We start from the raw sequence: 16,418 nt of genomic DNA, 5'->3' as shown, positions 1-16,418 counted from the left end.
TTGCCTCATGCCACACGTACTTTTCTCATGTTCTACTCGTAAGCCAGGTGTCCCCCATCTTATATTTGTGCCTCTGGTTCTTCCTGCCTAAGAGCAGAACCCGACTTTTGTTCTTGTTGCAATTCATTTTATAACTTTGGGCCCAGTTCTCCAATCCGTTAAAGTCATTTTGAATAGGGATTCTGTCTCCTCTGGCATTAGCTACCTAGTGCCCCCTTGCCATGCATTGCCCCACAAGATCAAATGACCCACCAGCAGTTCTTCGCAGGACCTTGTGCCCCCTCCCCAGCTCTCTTGATTTATGCACCCTCTTCTGCAGCCCGGCAGGACAGAGCTCCCTCCCTCCCCCTCTGCTGTGGGACATCCTTGGGGGAAACAGGTCTTGAGTGCTGCTGCTGCAGCTGCAGAAGAGAGACCCCCACTCACTGCTCCACCCTTGCTGCCTTGGGCTCCCTCTTCTGCATCCCCCGCAGCCTGTGCTTCTCCCTCCAGTGGGATACTGTGATTGGAGCGTCAGATTAAGACCCAGGTTCAAATCCTCCCTCAGCCACGAAGCCCACTGGCTGACTGGCCCTGCCTCTTAGCCTAATCTACTTTACAGGGATTAATTGAGGGGGAGAACCATGCATGCCACCCACAGCTCAGAATATAATTGCAAGAGATAAATAAAGTATCTGGGGCAGGCCAGCCCTTTCCACCCTACCCCCTCTCCCCAGCCCACACAGGTGGGGCTTCCACACAGAGGCCACTGCTCCAAGCCTTTTATTGATCTGCCTTTGCAAGTGTCTCTCTCTCTCCAGACCCAGGCCGAACCAGCTTACACAGGGCGGTACGGGCAGAGCAGAGAACCTGCTTTGGCTGCCCAGCCCCTCAGGACCTTTCAGAGAAGCAGCACGAGTGCAGAAGAACAGGGTCAGGGTGGGTGTGTGATTTGGTCCACAGCGAGGTGAAGCTCCCCAGACAGATGGGCAGACATGGCTTGCAGCTTGCAGCTCACACGATGCCATCGTAGCCATGCACCCCGCACTTCCGGCCAGCCACCTGACACCCATAGGTGATTGCCTCAGCCAGGGGCCTCCCTGGAGGGGGCAGAGAGAGGGGGGGTCAGTCTAGCTCTGAGGCAGAGAGGTGCCCCGGGGTTCAGGCAGCAAGACCCCTCTCCCCATGCTTATTAGGGGCGGGCAGAATTCAGGGCTTGCAAGATTTAATTGTTTTTCTGCTAAGAAGCCAAAGATCCACCAAGTGCAAAGTTGTGGCCGCAGGAGGGAGGGGGAAGAGCACAGAAGGAAGGGACATGATCTGTCCATGCTCAACCTTCCCAGGAATTTGGGCTACCAGAACTGAACTCACAGTCCGAGAACCATAGAATTAAAGAGCTAAAAGGGTCCCCAGGGGTCCTCTAGTCTAACCCGCTGCAATGCAGGAACCATGGCTAAAGAAATTCTGCCTGGCCGCCTTCCCTCCTCTGTTGAAAAACCACCTTCAGACGTCTCCACCCCACTGTCAAATGACTCCTGAGCACCAGAAAGTTCTTCCTAAGGTTTAGCTGGAATCTCCTTTCCGGTCATTTGAATCTATTGGTTTAGTTCCCACCTTCTGGAGCCGCAGGAAACAAGCTTGCTCCACGGGACAGCCCTTGAGATATTAGAAGATGGCTCTCCTATCTCCTCTCAGTCTCCTCTTTTGCAGGCTAAACATCCCCAGCTCCTTCAACCGCTCCTCATCAGGCTTGGTTTCCAGACCCTCAGTCATCTTGGTCGCCCTCCTCTGCACACCTTCCAGCTTGCCAACATCCTTCTTAAATTGTGGCACCCAGAATTGGGCACAGGACTCTGACCAAGGCAGAACAGTGGGACTATTCCAGGGGGCCCTGGGCACCTACAATTTTTGTATGGGTGCTCAGGGCTTCCGACACGACTTCTGGGGCCTCGCAAAGAACTGGAAGTTATGTCGGAGGCCTCACAGGGCCTTGGAAGTCTTCCGGGGCTCCCAGGCGCTGCAACATGACACCACCATGTCACGTTATGTTGCGCATATTGCTGGGCACCCATAATCTGGGGTCCAAGTTGGCGCCAATTCCTTGATCTGGGCACTAGACCTGCTGATGCAGCTGAGAATAGCATTCACTTTTCTTGCTGCTGCATCACACGCTTCATGGAATTGTATGTTGGGACCCTGAGAGTCATCTAGTCCAACCCCCTGCAATGCAAGAGACTCATTTTCTCCCCAAACTTCAGTCCTGGTCTCCCACCCCACCCCCAAAAACCCTTTCTTCTTTGCAGAGCCTAATTTAGAAGCATGTTTGGCCAAACTTCTTTGTTGCTCCTATAGTTAAAACTGACAGAAAGTCCGAAGCCCATGGTGATCTACTGCAGACCCCCAGAGATCTCTCAGTAGATCCCATGTCTTATAAGCAGGTTGCAGAACAGATCAAAAAGGGGAGATATGGACAAGCAGACAGCGGGGGGGGGGGGTTAAGCCCCCATGACTCACCCCTGCTGAGGGCCAGGATCACGGCCGCGTTGAAGGTGTCCCCAGCACCCAAGGTGTCCACAACCACTTCGGGGGGGAAGGCGTCTGAGTGCACCAGCACCCCGTCCGGTCCTATTGCGTCAGCCCCCTCCTCAGCCCAGGCACAGACCAAGGTGGCTCTGGGGGGGGGGGAGAAAGAGGGGAGAGGAGGAGGAAGGAGCCTTTAGCCTTTAGCCTTGGGACAGAGACCCCGCAGGTGCCTGGGTGGGGAGGCCCAGGGGAATCCAGAAAATGGCATCCCAAAATACCCTCCCCACTTCAAAAAGTCCTTGTTCTTTCTCACAAGGGAGCTGGGCTCAGCAGGGCCTGTTTGGTTCAACCCAGGGAGGGGGAATCTTGGGGACTCCCAGCAGCCAGTCCCATCCTGCAGACCAGCTTCACGGGTCATTATAGCAAGTAGAATTGCTTAATAATAATAATAATAATAATAATAATAATAATAATAATAATTTATTAATTATACCCCACCCATCTGGCTGGGTTTCCCTAGCCACTCTGGGCGGCTTCCAACAGAACATTAAAATACAATAATCTATTAAACATTAAAAAGCTTCCCTAAACAGGGCTGCCTTCAGATGTCTTCTAAAAGTCTGGTAGATGTTTTTCTCTTTGACACCTGGTGGGAGGGTGTTCCACAGGGCAGGCGCCACCACCGAGAAGGCCCTCTGCCTGGTTCCCTGTAACTTGGCTTCTCACAGCGAGGGAACCGCCAGAAGGCCCTCAGCGCTGGATCTCAGTGTCCGGGCAGAATGATGGGGGTGGCAATAATAATAATAATAATAATAATAATAATAATAATAATAATAATATTCACCCTTCACCCTAAGGTTCCAGGGCAGGCTGCAGCATTGAAAAACATATTAAGCACTACGTAAAACAACTTACAATCACTTTAAACAAGGTGGCTCCTAAAAAACAGAAACTCCAAGTGTCAGAAGCTGCTTTGTAATTATTTTTAAAAAAATATAATTCATTTTTAATGTTTGCTCGTGTGGATACTTTAAATGAACATATCAAGGTCATCTTTCTGCAAAGCGCTTGGGAGCCTTCAAGTAGATACGTTTTGTTCAATAAAAACATTCTGTAAAGAAAAGATGACGGGAAGGCAGCGGCTGAGGAGCAGTTCTGGAGCGTTGCGTAGAACTGCAGAGTTGGGAGGGACCATGAGGGTCATCTAGTCCAGCCCCTTGCAAGGCCCAAGATGGGGTTCGAACCCACGACCCTGAGATGAATTGCCTCATGCTCTACCGACTCCACTGTCATGTGGAAGCCCCCTCCCTCCCCTAAGTTCTTTGCAGCCCCCTTGGCATTTTCCACAGAGCACCGAAGGGCCAGAGGTCAACTGCACATTAAATCTAGTTACGATAGTTGGCACAAGTGCCCCTCACATGCCAGGGGGTGGGCAGGGGGGCTGAGGGGCACCCCAGAGGCAGCCCAGCCTGCCCCCTTCTCCTTGGGTGGTCTCCACCTACCCCGGCTTCAGATGTCTGCGGAGCCCCTGGACAGCTTCAGCGGCCGAGTAGAAGCCCCACGCCTTGGCCACGTCCTTGCTGACAAAGACCTGGAGTGGGGGGGGGGGAGAGAAGCCAGAGTCACCTTCTCCTGATCGCAGAGAAAGCGGGCAAAGGTTTCCCCCCCCTCTCTCATAACACTAGAATTCCCAGACACCCAATGAAGATGATGCGGGGCTGATGAAAGAAAGGACTCGTTCCTGCAGCACAGGGTTAGACTGTGGAACTCCCTCCCACAAGGGGCAGCGATGGCCACCTACCTGGGTGGCTTTAAAACAGGATTGGCTAAACTTGTGGAGGAGAGAGGGGCTGTCAATGGTCACTAGCCAGGATGCCTCCGCTCAGAGGCAACGATGCTTCTGAATGCCAGGGGCTGGAAACTCGCACTCGGATCCTGCTTGTGGGTTTCCCATGATGCACATCTGGTTGGCCACTGTGAGAACAGGATGCTGGACTAGCTGGGACCCCCACTGACCAGCAGCTAGGCTCGTGTGATAGAACCTCCAGTTCCAGAGGCAGTCTATCTAGACTCCTGGCTTCTTAGGGGTATTTGGCCACTGTGAGGAGAAGAGGATCCTGGGCTCGATGGGCCCCCTTTGGCCTGGTCCCATGGAGCTCATTTTATGTTCTGAGGTCAGTCCTCCACCTGCAGGGCAGCTCTGCCTTCCTGCTGCTCAGCCCAGGCAGGGCTTCACAAGCAGAACTTAGAATCATAGAACGGTAGAGTTGGAAGGGACCCCCAAGGGTCATCCAGTCCAACCCCCGGCCATGCAGGAACCACAACTAAAGAGGACGTCCTGAGTATGGAGGAGCCTGCCTCACAGTACCGCCAGGCGAGGTGGGCTGCCTGGTCCAGCGTGTGGTTCTCTGGAGCTGCGCAAAGGCCTCTTCCGTGCGAGAGTCGGAAGCAGCAGCTGCTGTGCTCAGAGGCTTTTGCTGCTGGGCAAAGGACCTGGGCATCGTTGGGCAGCCCCAGGGAGGTGGAACTGGAGCAGCCAAGCCCTGACCCTGAATGGGGCTCCTGGTCCGAAGTCAGGGGGCTGTTTCTGCCCCATCATCCTGGCTTCTCCCTCAGACAGAGGCCTTCCTACCACGTCTCCATAGCTGAAGAGCTGGTACAGCTCCGGCCGCGTCTTCTCCACCTCCACGGACGTGGTCACTCGGTCGGACGGCGGGCAGGTCCTGTTATGCGCCTCCACACGCTGGATCATCTTCACCTGCTCAGAGGCATTCCTGCCCTAGGGGTGGGAGAAGGTGGCTCTCAGAGGGAGGCAGGAGCTCGCCCTGGCACCCAAGGGAGCTGCCGAGGCCAGGACAGCTGCACCCACAGCCAGAAGGTGGCCACGGCAGTCCTGGCATTCACGCTCTGCTGAGCTCTAGATTACTGCCATGCACTCCCCCTGGGGCTGCCCACGAAGACTGCCTGGAAATGCCCCCCTCCAGGGCACCAGATGGCTAATGGCCAAGAGCTGGCATCCTCAAGGGCAGTGGCTTATAGGCAGTGGGTCCCAAACTTTTCTGGGCCCCTGCCCCCTTAGTTCCATAAAGTCACCCCCAGCGACCGCTACCCTATGAAAAGCATTCTTCTGCGTGCACACGCCACTACAGAGGAGAAAAACCCAATAAAATTAAACGGGAATGATTGCACATTTATTCAAAATCCAATTAAAAACTATTTAGTTTAATTAACTCGACAAAACTGATAAACTTGATCCAGTGATGCCAGCTTTTCGAAGTCTGATAGGTCATGGATAACTCCAGCACCCTGGAGCCCCTCCTTCCCTCTTAGTGCCCCCCTCCTGGTAACCCCACTACTCTAAGATCAGGTAACAACAGACTTTAAAGGGGGCCACCCCTGAATCAAGGCCCTGCAAATGCGACACGAAGGCCCCTTCACAAAGAGGTTTGCGGGGTGAGCTGCTTTGTTTTCAAATCATTGCATGTGTTCCCTGGCTCACAGGAAGTCTTGTTCCCAAGAGCTGTTTCTGTGTGCGAATGCCAGTGTTGAGAACTTACCTTCCTGCTGATGGCAGCCCCTCGGGGCACCTGCACCCCCTGCAACTCAGGAAGACCCTTCCTCCCTCTTGCCCCCCCCCCCCAATCTCCCCCGCAAGGGCTTCCCTCACTCACCTCCCAGTGGATCCACTTGTATCGAGACAGGTTGACCTGCTCAAAGTCAGCAGCCGTCACTTCTGGAAGGTTGCTGGGGGGGGGGGGTGTGGAGAGAAGGAGGAAGGCGAGAGGGTGGGATGGGGGGTGGGTAGAAAGGTCTATGAGATGCAATGCTTTCACAACCTCCTCTCCCACCCGAGATTATTCATTTGAAGAACCTGAAGCCCCCGATCTGGTCATTGATTAAAAAGCACAAAACAGGGTGGGTGGGTGTTTTTAAAAAGTAACTGACCCAGGAGTTCCCGAAGGTCTTGGCCTCCCACCGTAGCACAACCCAGGCCAAACTGGTGGGGCCCATGCAGCCGGACACCCTCTCCCTATGGGCCACCCAGGCGCCCCGCAAAGTATGTGTGGAGGGGGCATCGAGGCAAGAGTCAGCCCCTCCTCTCTGACCCCAAGAAGCACGGAGGGCCCATCTATGTCTCGGATGCAGGGCTGATCTTGCAAAGAGGTATGTCCCCTTGGAATCCCCTTCTGTGTACAGTGGTGCCTTGGTTCCCAAACGCCAAAAACCTGGAAGTAAGCGTTCTGGCTTTCGAATGTTTTTCAGAAACCGAACGTCTGATGCGGCTGTCGGCTATTGTTTCCAATCAGAAGCTGCGCCTTTTCGAACATTTCAGAAGCCAGACTTCCAGAACGGATTAAGTTTGGTGTTTTTGTTTTTGCTATTTATTTTGCTTTTTTGTTTTTGAGGGTTTTTTTTTGGATAATTTGTTTTTGTGAATGTGTGGAACCCAGTTCAGCTACTGATTGATTGATTGATTGTGGAAATGGATAAAAGCCCCCAAACCAAACAATGACTCTGAAGAAATGTGCATGCACAGAAAAGCTCATACCAAGAACAATCTTAGTTGTCTCTAAGGTGCTACTGGAAGGATTTTTTTTAATTTTTAATTTTGTTTTGACAATGACAGTGCAGGTGAGGAAAAAATAATTTTAATTTTAATCATCTACAATACTGTCTTATTTATTTTATAGTACAGTACAGTACATTGATTATTGCTTTCATGTTATGGATCAATGGTCTTGTTAGATAGCAAAATTCATGTTAAATTGATGTTTTAGGGGTTGTTTTTAAAAGCCTGGAATGGATTAATCTATTTTGCATTACATACCATAGGAAAGCACACTGGAATGGATTGAGTTTGAGAACCACTGTACCCCTGTATGCTGGGAAGCATCCCAGGTGCTGGCTTCGATCTGCACAGCCCCAAAGAGCTGAACATTATTCAAGGGCTGACTCTGAGCCTGCGGTTCCTGTATTGCAGGGGGCTGAGCTAGATGGCCCTTCGAACATGACAGTTCTACGACTGTGGCCTAAACCCTCACACTCGGAGAACCAGAAGAAGCATTATCATAAGAACATCATAAAAGTCTGCAGGATCAGGCCAGGGGCCCATCTAGTCCGGGATCCTGTTCTGACAGTGGCTGACCAGACGCCTGCGGGAGCCACAGTCTCCCTGCCTACGGTTCCCAGCATCTGCCTCCTCCATGAATGGGACGGATCCTCTGCATCGCTCAGATCACCCAAGCTCAAAGGGCAACCCGGCAGATCCAGGGGTTGGAGGAAAGGGAACAGGCTCTTCAGCTTAGCGGAGAGGGGACCAAGGAGGGCTATGGGAACATCAGAGGTTTACCAAAGAGCAGGGAGGAGATGGGAGGGAGGGAGACGTTCTTCTTCCTCTCTTGTAGAGGCAGTGATGGCCGCCAACTTCCAAAGGGGAGCAGACCAACAACGTGAAAGTCAATAGCTACAAGTGATTGCAGATGCATAGAATTGTCCAGTCGGAAGGGACCCCCAGGGGCCATCTAGTCCAACCCCCTCCCCTGCAATGCGGGAATCACAGCTCAAGAATCCCCCGACAGATGGGTGCCCAAGCACCTTGGGAGGGAGTCTGTTCCACTGTCATACGACTCTTACCATCAGAAAATTCTTCCTGCCACACAAGATCCCAGCAGGAAAGGACGGTGTGTCTGTCCCCCCCCCCCCCCCAGCAGCCCTTGCTCCCAGTAGGCTTCCTGTTGGGGCACCTGGGAGGTCCCTGGAGGAGGACTTTCCTTGGGCCTGATCCGGCTGCAGCAGCCAGACGCTTCCCACATTCTAAACTCTTTGCTCCATGCGTCTCTTGCCCTGAAAACTGGGGGTGTGGGGTGCACGCTGTCGGTGGAGAGGCACCCACTGCAAAGGGTTAACCCTTGGCTCTAAGCCCCCTTCCTTCGGGGACAGACCTCTAGCCTCAAAGAGGAACTGTCTCAATGATTAACTGGCCAAACAGCAGCAGCCGGATCCTGCCCCCTGAGCAAAGGCCGGCCAGAACCCCATCTAGGGCTCAGCTGCCATTTCTCTCCCTGGCTGAGAGGGGCCAAGGATCAACTCCAGCTGGAAGGAGAGCGACTGAGAACCATCTAGGGAGGGGGTCAGGGGGCCCTCTCTCTCACCCATGCTCAGGGGGAAGAAGGAGTGACCCCTCTCCAACCCTCTTGCTCCCCAACGCACCCGCTGCCCTACCCCCTCCCAACACCAGATCCCACTTTCCAAAAAGCAAGGCGAGGGAACAGCTCCCCCCCCAACTGCCACTCTCCCCTAAGAGCACCCATTTGCTCCCTCCTCCAGACCAGGCAATGACCAGGAAGGCAGATCAGGAACGGATTGACGAAGATGATTGGCTGCTGCATCTGAGCCGAATTACCAGGTGAATCTGCAGAGAATTTGCAGCGATTGGGCATGCATGGCTGTGCTTTCCCCTCTTCTCCCACTGGGTGGCGCCACTCAGGGAATGCCTGCGGGGGGGGGGGGCAGCGGCATTCCAACTCCCTTTCAGGCTTCTCAAGCAAACTGCTACCCTCTGAACCGGGCCGTAAGCCAGAGGGTGCAGACAAGCCTCAGGCCGCTTGGCCACAGGTGTGGCTCAAGGAATCGGAAATTGAACCTGCCACTCCTGAAGTTGCATTTACGATCACTTTGATGTTTGTTTTTTTTGGTGGGGTAAAGGGGGACAGGGGAGGGTTTTAGACAATTTTATTTACTTTTCCTATGTCAAGTTGTTTCTTAACTGGTTCATTTTTAAAAGTAGTTTCAAAATAAATAAAGTCAGTGAGAGGGAAGCTGGAGGTCTTGGCAGATCAGCCGCCAACTTCCTCAGAGGCCTCTCACCCTCAGTGCTTCCAGTCTGTAAAATGGGAAGAGAGCATTTGAGCAAGGGGGGGGGGGCTGGGCTGGGCAGCTTGCCTTTGGGAAATGCGTGGCAAGCAGAAATTCAGTCCCCACAGCTTTACACTCGAGCAGATCAGCTTGCAAATCAGTGCTTCTTCTGCTTGTGGTGCAGCTGTTAAAAGTTCAAGGGAAAAGCTGCCTACTATTAATGATCAATGATAAAACCTTAATGAACTTTGCACATTAATAGTGCAAAGTTCAATCATTAATAGATTAATAATTAATATTAGGAATAAGAAGAAGGGGGAGGGGGCAGGAAGAGAGCAGGTAACACTGAGGCTTCCCTTTGCTCTCACGCGCCTTGCCTAGATCTCTTGACAATTTATTTCTCATTTATCATATTTTTCCATCTATAAGACTCCCCCCATGTATAAGACGCCCCCCTATTTTGGGGGACTCAGATTTAAGAAAATGGGGGGGGGGTTGTATCCGTGTATAAGATGGCCCCTAATTTTTGACATTATTTTTTAGGGGGGAAACATACATGGGAAAATACGGTATTTTAAACGCTGTAAAAACGGCAACCTTAAAGCGGTTTACAAACCTAAGCACCATACAAATCTTATTGAATTGATAAAAGGCTTGGGATGGTCTCTAGAGAAAGCTGGGTCAATCCCCCCCCCCCCCGGATGAGTGACAGCATGCCTGCCCTGTGGCAGCCGGCAGGGATATTGTTTTGCTTGGGTATTTCGTGGGTTTTTTTTTTCATCTTGTAGCTTTATGCCCTGAACTGCCCTGAGGTCTTCAGGCAAAGGGTACCATGCAAATTTAATAAATATTATTTAAAAAATTCCTTTCAGTAGCACCTTGGAGACCAACTAAGTTTGTTCTTGGTATGAGCTTTCGTGTGCATGCACGCTTCTTCAGATACACACGGAAGCTCATACCAATAACAAACTTAGTTGGTCTCCAAGGTGCTACTGAAAGGAATTATTTTTATTTTGTTTTGACTTTGGCAGACCAACACGGCTACCTACCTGTTAATAATAAATATTAAGGTAAAGGGACCCCTGACCATTAGGTCCCGTCGTGGACGACTCTGGGGTTGCGGCGCTCATCTCGCTTTACTGGCCAAGGGATCCGGCGTACAGCTTCCGGGTCATGTGGCCAGCATGGCTAAGCCGCTTCTGGCGAAACCAGAGCAGCGCACGGAAACGCCGTTTACCTTCCCGCTGGAGCGGTACCTATTTATCTACTTGCAATCTGACGTGCTTTCGAACTGCTAGGTGGGCAGGAGCTGGGAACGAGCGACGGGAGCTCACCCGTCGCGGGGATTCAAATTGCCGACCTCCTGATCGGCAAGCCCAAGAGGCTCAGTGGTTTAGACCACAGCACCACCTGCGTCCCACTAATAAATATTTATCTGCAATAATAAATAAAGGGAGCCTTCTGGCGCCACCCAGTGGCAGGGTGGGGACTTGGCAGGGCGGTGGCAGCAGCTGCCCTGCCCGCCTGGCCTTACGTGTCATAGAGAGTGACCGTCCGAGAGCCGTTTTGGCAGTTGACCAGGCAGCAGGCGCAGGGCATCTCCCCCCGGCTGTGCCTCACCAGGTGGGAGACATCCACGTTGCAGCGGCCGAAGTCGGAGACGATGAATCTTGGGGGCAGCGGAGGGGAGAGAAAGAGGAGGTTAGAAGCTGTGGCCCAGGCGGGGGACCCCTCACCCCAAGCACCTCGCGGCGTGCAGGATGGTCCGGGTGCCCGTCGTGGAGTTGCTGATCACCATGGAGGTGGGCAGGGCGCACGCCGGGCGCGGGACCACGTGGGCGAGCTCCACCTCGTAGCGCTGGAAATCCTCACGGACGAAGCTGGGTGGGCAGAGAAGAGGAGCCCACTTAGGGGTGGGGAGGGCGAGAGAGGCTGGAGCCCCCCAGGGACCCTCCTCTCCCACTGCTTGGGAACAGGAGTTGGGACCTAGACTGGCAGGGGTCAGCAAACCTTTTCAGCAGAGGGCCGGTCCACTGTCCCTCAGACCTTGTGGGGGGCCGGACTATATTTTTTTTTGGGGGGGGAATGAATGAAATCCTATGCCCCCCTAATAACCCAGAGATGCATTTTAAATTAAAGGACACATTCTACTCATGTAAAAACACGCTGATTCCCGGACCGTCCATGGACCGGATTGAGAAGGCGATTGGGCCGGATCCAGCCCCTGGGCCTTAGTTGCCTACCCATGGCCTAGAGAGTGGTAGGAGCTGCAGGCACCGTTGGCCCATGAAAGAGGGCCCCAAATCCACCCTGAGCCCTGAGTGCGAAATCTCTGCTCAGGTCCAGCTTCCTGCCTGCAGGAGCAGAAGTGTCTCACAGAGAAGGTGGGAATTGGGTGAGGATTCCTGAGGGTACACGGGGCAAAGCCTTTGTCTTGTTCGTGAGGGGAGCATGAACTTCACTTCCCCATAGAAATCTGGTCCCAAGCAGGCTGCGATTGAGGGATTTCTCAGTATCTGCAAGACCCAAATGCTTACATTCAGCTTTTCAATGCAAGAGGCACCAGGGCTCATGATTCTTGGGCCATGTCCCACCCCTGGAAAGCAGCTGCCCCTGGCTCTTTAATCCAGCTGTGTGGCCACTAGAGGAACTCTACACATGCTCAGAAGGACCAGGGAAGGTGTGTGAGCCTTTATATTTCACATATGCAGAGCAGAGTCCCAGGACTCTTAACAGATCCTTTCTTAAATAACACTGCCCTGCCACATCTCAGAGAATCACAAAATAGTAGAGCTGGAAGGGACCCAATGGGTCATCTAGTCCAACCCCCTCTAATATCATCATTCTCCCAGGCTTATTCCCATTTTGCAGACTGGAGTCCTACCATTCATACTGGTTCTCAGAGCTGAATTCAGTCGACTAACTTCTTAGGCAAATCCAGGCACTGTCTGGAAGAAAACTGCAGGCCCCCGGAGCCCCCTTGGGGTGTTTGTGCCTCTCCCTCACTGCCCAGCAAAGCACCAGGATCTGACCCTGCTCCTCAAAACCAGCAATGGATGGTCGGGTCAGAAATCAGCAATGGGGTTTTTTCTGGCATGTTTTGATTTGAGAAACTTTCTGTCCCCCTGATTCCAGCATGTACATCTGACATAAACAAAACTCACATGTATGCAGTGTTAACTTTACATACTGTAAAACAATCTCAGTACTATATAAGTATCTTAAAAGTATTTCTAATTGTCAAAAGTAGTTGGAATCGAAGGGGGTTTGGATGACCTTTGGGGGCCCCTTCCCACCTCTACAGTTCTTTGATTCTATGAAATGAAATTTGAGGCCAGAAAGCAGACAGAAGCTCAGGCTGCCTTTTACTTGGGAGTAACCCTAATAAAATACAATTCGACTTACTTCCAGATAAATGTGCAGGGGGATAAACTATGCCGTTGGAACAAATTTTATTGTAGATAAAGCTTTTGTGGGCAAGAGTCCATTGTGTCTGATGCAGAGAGAGTTTATCCTCAATTGACAGGTGCGTCCACAGGTGTAGAAAAAAATGGGAAATTGTGAGGTCCAATCTGCATACACCAGGGATGTCCAACAGGTAGATCACAATCTACTGGCAGATCGTGGGGTAACTGCGGTGGTAGATTGCAGGACCTTTCACTTCCCAAAAAAAGCTCAACAACTTTGGTAGATCACTGTCAGCTTATTTTTTGTTATAGTGGGAGTAGATGTCAGTCTCTTGGAAGCTGGACTGGCATGCATGAATGGAGTTGCCACGTTTGACCTCAGGTAAGCAGAGTGACCAGGGGCGTAGCAAGGGGGGGCATAGGGGGCAGGCCGCCCCATGTTCCATAATGGAGGGGGTGACAAATGATCAAGGAACAATTACTGCCCTACTAGGGCGGTTCATAAAAAACTTTTTTAAAAAAAATGCCTGCTCCAAAGGTCTTATATTACTATACTAGGGATTATATAGCTATATATGAAATTTCATGTGTATCGGTTAATATCTTGACCCTCCTCCACCAAAATAGCTGTTCACTTGGCTGTTTTCCTATGTCGTGAAGGCTGAAATTTCAGTTCAGTGGAGCACTTACTGTTCCCAAACCTAACCCTGTGGAAAGCCATCTAATTAGACTTTAATTTGATTTTGAGATGTTTTTAGGAGGCAATTTAATTATTGTTTGATTTTATACCATTGTTATGTATCTGGTGTTAGCCACCCTGAGCCCGACTTCGGCCGGGATATAAATAAAAGTTTATTATTATTATTGTTATTATTGTTATTATTATTATTATTTGTTATTATTCCTTTGTAAGAAAATATGAAATAACGTAAAACCATTTTTGCAGGGGGGGGGAATCAAGGGGGGTGACAAGAAATTTTCCGCACCGGGTACCACCTGACCTTCCTATGCCTCGGGGGGGGGGGCGGGGCGGGGCGGTGACAATTTTTTTTTTTGCCCCCGGGTACCAATTTACCTTGCTACGCCCCTGAGAGTGACCATTTACACAGAACTAGTTCTTGTCCATGGGGTCACGAAGAGTCGGACACAACTGAATGACTGAACAACAAGTTGGTGCTAATGCAATCAGCCTTTCCTTGCCAAGCGAAGTGACCCTCTCTCCCACCACAGGCCCTAATGCAGTTGCAGGATGATTCTGGTACCCCCAAGTGCTGCTGCTGGAAAGGGGCCACTGGGCTCATCATATTTATGCCACCTTTCTTTTCCAAGGACCTCAAGGTGGTCCCCACATTTCTCCTCCCCCCCATCTCCTCCTCATAACCAGTGCTTTTTTCTGGGGGACGCAGGGGAGACCTAAACATTTTGTGAATCCAAGTTTGTGAGGGGCAGCATTTCAATATGAGTAGGAAAATGAGAGGACCCCTAACCATTTTTTTTAAGAAAAAAAGCACTGCTCCTAACAACCCTGTGAGGTAGGTTCAGCTGGCTCAAGGTCACCCAGTGAGCTTCGTGCCTGAATGGGGATTCGAACCCTGCTCTCCCAGGTCACAGTCTGATACTCTAACCACTACTCAACACTTGTCAGTCCTAGACATTGATACAGAATTGTCACAGGTAGCCCTCATTGAATTTCATTGCCATTTGACTTACATTCTCCTTCCCGCCCCCCCCACCGTCATGGATGCTGAAATTCCTGCATCGCAGGGGGTTGGACTGGATGACCTTCGGGGTCCCTTCCAGCTCTACGGTTCTATGATTCTTTGACTATGCCCCTCTGCCCCAACCCCTGCCAGCTGCTGAGCCTTAAATGGCTTCACTTACTCATTAAAGTCTTTAATGTCCCACAAGACTTGGCTATTCCTTTGTCATGCTACTTATTAATGTTACAAGAGAATGTATTACTAAAAGTAGGGAAAGGGCCCTGGGAAAAATATAGGAGTGGAAATTCCCCCCTCCCCCCCTTCCCTCTTGGAAAAGGCATCAGGGGTGAGGATGGGACCAGCACCTAAGTCTCTCCACCCGTGCCCACTCCAGAGCCTGGTGCCAGGCAGGCTTCCACCCTGGGGCCCCTGACTTCTCTGGAGGAGGAGGATGGCTGGATCCTGCAAGAAAAGGAGCTGAAAGGGACCCCAGAGGGTAATCCAGTCCCACCCCAGTCCAAAGGACACCCGGCTGCCTCCTTTGCCAGGGTGTTGGGCAAAGGGCCCATGGCCTCACCCACCCTCACCTGAAGGAGACCCACAAGGCTCCCCCCCCACCGTCCCTTCCCAGCGAGAGACACTTACTCTGCGGCGTGGCCAGGCGCCAGGGAGCCCATGAAGGCGCAGGGGGCGCCCAGCAGGGCCAGGACGGTGCACGTGTTGGAAGCGTTGCCCCCGCGCTGCCATCGCTGCGACAGGCACCTGCGAGCGAGGGAGGGAGGAAGCAAGGAAGCAAGCGAGGAAGGCCGTCTGTCCCGGGTGCTCCAGCTGCGACCCCTGCACTGCAGCGGGTGGGACTAGATGACCCTCGGGGGTCCCGCCCAACTAGGCTCGAAGGACGGGAGCCAAGCCAGCGGCTCAGCGGGGACAGGGAAGTCGCGCGCCCTTCCGCCCTTCCGCCCCTGGCACCCGGCGCATCTCCAGGCCGGGCGCCTTCCAGTTCCCGGGTGCCAAGCCTGGCATCTTTCCCCCGCCGGATAGGGCGCAGGAGTGCCAGCTCGGCCCCGAGACCACGAGTGCCCAGGGCCGTGGTGCCATGCAGCGTGCCGTGCATGGCCCTGTGGGTGCCCGGCCCCTTCGGGGGGCATTGTGTGGGTGCTCTAGACTGGCACCTCTGCCAGGGGGGGGGTACCTGGTGTCCGAATCCTCGGCCGGGTATCGCTCCACGACGCTGATGATGTCCAGGCACACCAGCCCCACGCACAGCACCCGCTTCTCGCCCATGGGCGCCGCTGCTGCTGCCAGCCCGGCCCGCTTCTCCCTCCGCGCCGCCCCAGCTCCGCTCTCCCCGCGCAGGCAGGCAGGCAGCTCCGGCCCCCAGCGCACTCGGCAGCCATTGGCCGGCCCGCGCCCCACCCGGCTCCCGGGGCTCATGCAAATCACCGCTTCCCTATTGGCCGGCCGGGGCAACGCCCCATCTCTCCACAGCCCCGCCCCGGATGTAGTGCCGCCAATCAGGAGAAAGGGGAGGCAACCACATGTTCCTGCGTGCTGGACTCCTCTCACAAATTGCGCAAAACCAAGGTGAGCTTGCAGTACTGTATCTCCAAATCTGGCATTGCTGTGTACAACTATTAACCAAAGTCATTGGACCTGGTGGGATACCTGCTGAAGTCTTCAAAGTGGGTGGAATTGAGCTTACACAGCGACTTCACAAGCTGATCGAAAAAATCTGGGAGAGAGTAGAGATCCCAGCAGACTTCAGGGACACCAAAATTTATCAATCTCTTCAAGAAAGGGGACAGAACGGATTGCGGAAACTATCGAGGCATCTCTCTCTATTAGCTGCAGCTGGAAAAATTCTTGCAAGGATCTTAGCAAACTAATACCAAGAAATTCTTTCTAGTAGCACCTTAGAGACCAACTGAGTTTGTTCCTGGTATGAGCTTTCGTG

General features: G+C 52.7%; 1 protein-coding gene across 4 annotated transcripts; it reads right to left on the bottom strand.

Annotated features, from left to right (window-relative positions):
• Window positions 1-938: 938 nt before the first annotated feature.
• KHK (ketohexokinase) lies at window positions 939-15,824 on the bottom strand. Of its 4 annotated transcripts, none has more exons than XM_033145276.1 (8): window positions 15,657-15,824; window positions 15,110-15,226; window positions 11,103-11,237; window positions 6,174-6,246; window positions 5,135-5,281; window positions 4,005-4,093; window positions 2,494-2,651; window positions 939-1,079 (listed from the first exon to the last, which is right to left on the bottom strand). In XM_033145276.1, exons 1-8 carry the CDS (start codon window positions 15,746-15,748, stop codon window positions 994-996), a joined length of 897 nt encoding a protein of 298 aa, XP_033001167.1. In that variant the 5' UTR covers window positions 15,749-15,824; the 3' UTR covers window positions 939-993. The 4 variants fall into 4 exon arrangements, with proteins under 4 accessions (XP_033001167.1, XP_033001165.1, XP_033001163.1 ...); XM_033145272.1 differs by having other exon boundaries at window positions 941-1,079; window positions 11,094-11,237; window positions 15,657-15,822; XM_033145273.1 differs by lacking the exon at window positions 11,103-11,237 and adding an exon at window positions 10,892-11,026 and having other exon boundaries at window positions 941-1,079; window positions 15,657-15,822.
• Window positions 15,825-16,418: the final 594 nt, after the last annotated feature.

Source organism: Lacerta agilis, chromosome 3 (genome assembly GCF_009819535.1).
Source record: "Lacerta agilis isolate rLacAgi1 chromosome 3, rLacAgi1.pri, whole genome shotgun sequence".
NCBI lineage: Eukaryota > Metazoa > Chordata > Lepidosauria > Squamata > Lacertidae > Lacerta > Lacerta agilis.
Note: the sequence above shows the minus strand (reverse complement) of the source record. Positions and strands in the feature narration are given on the sequence as shown.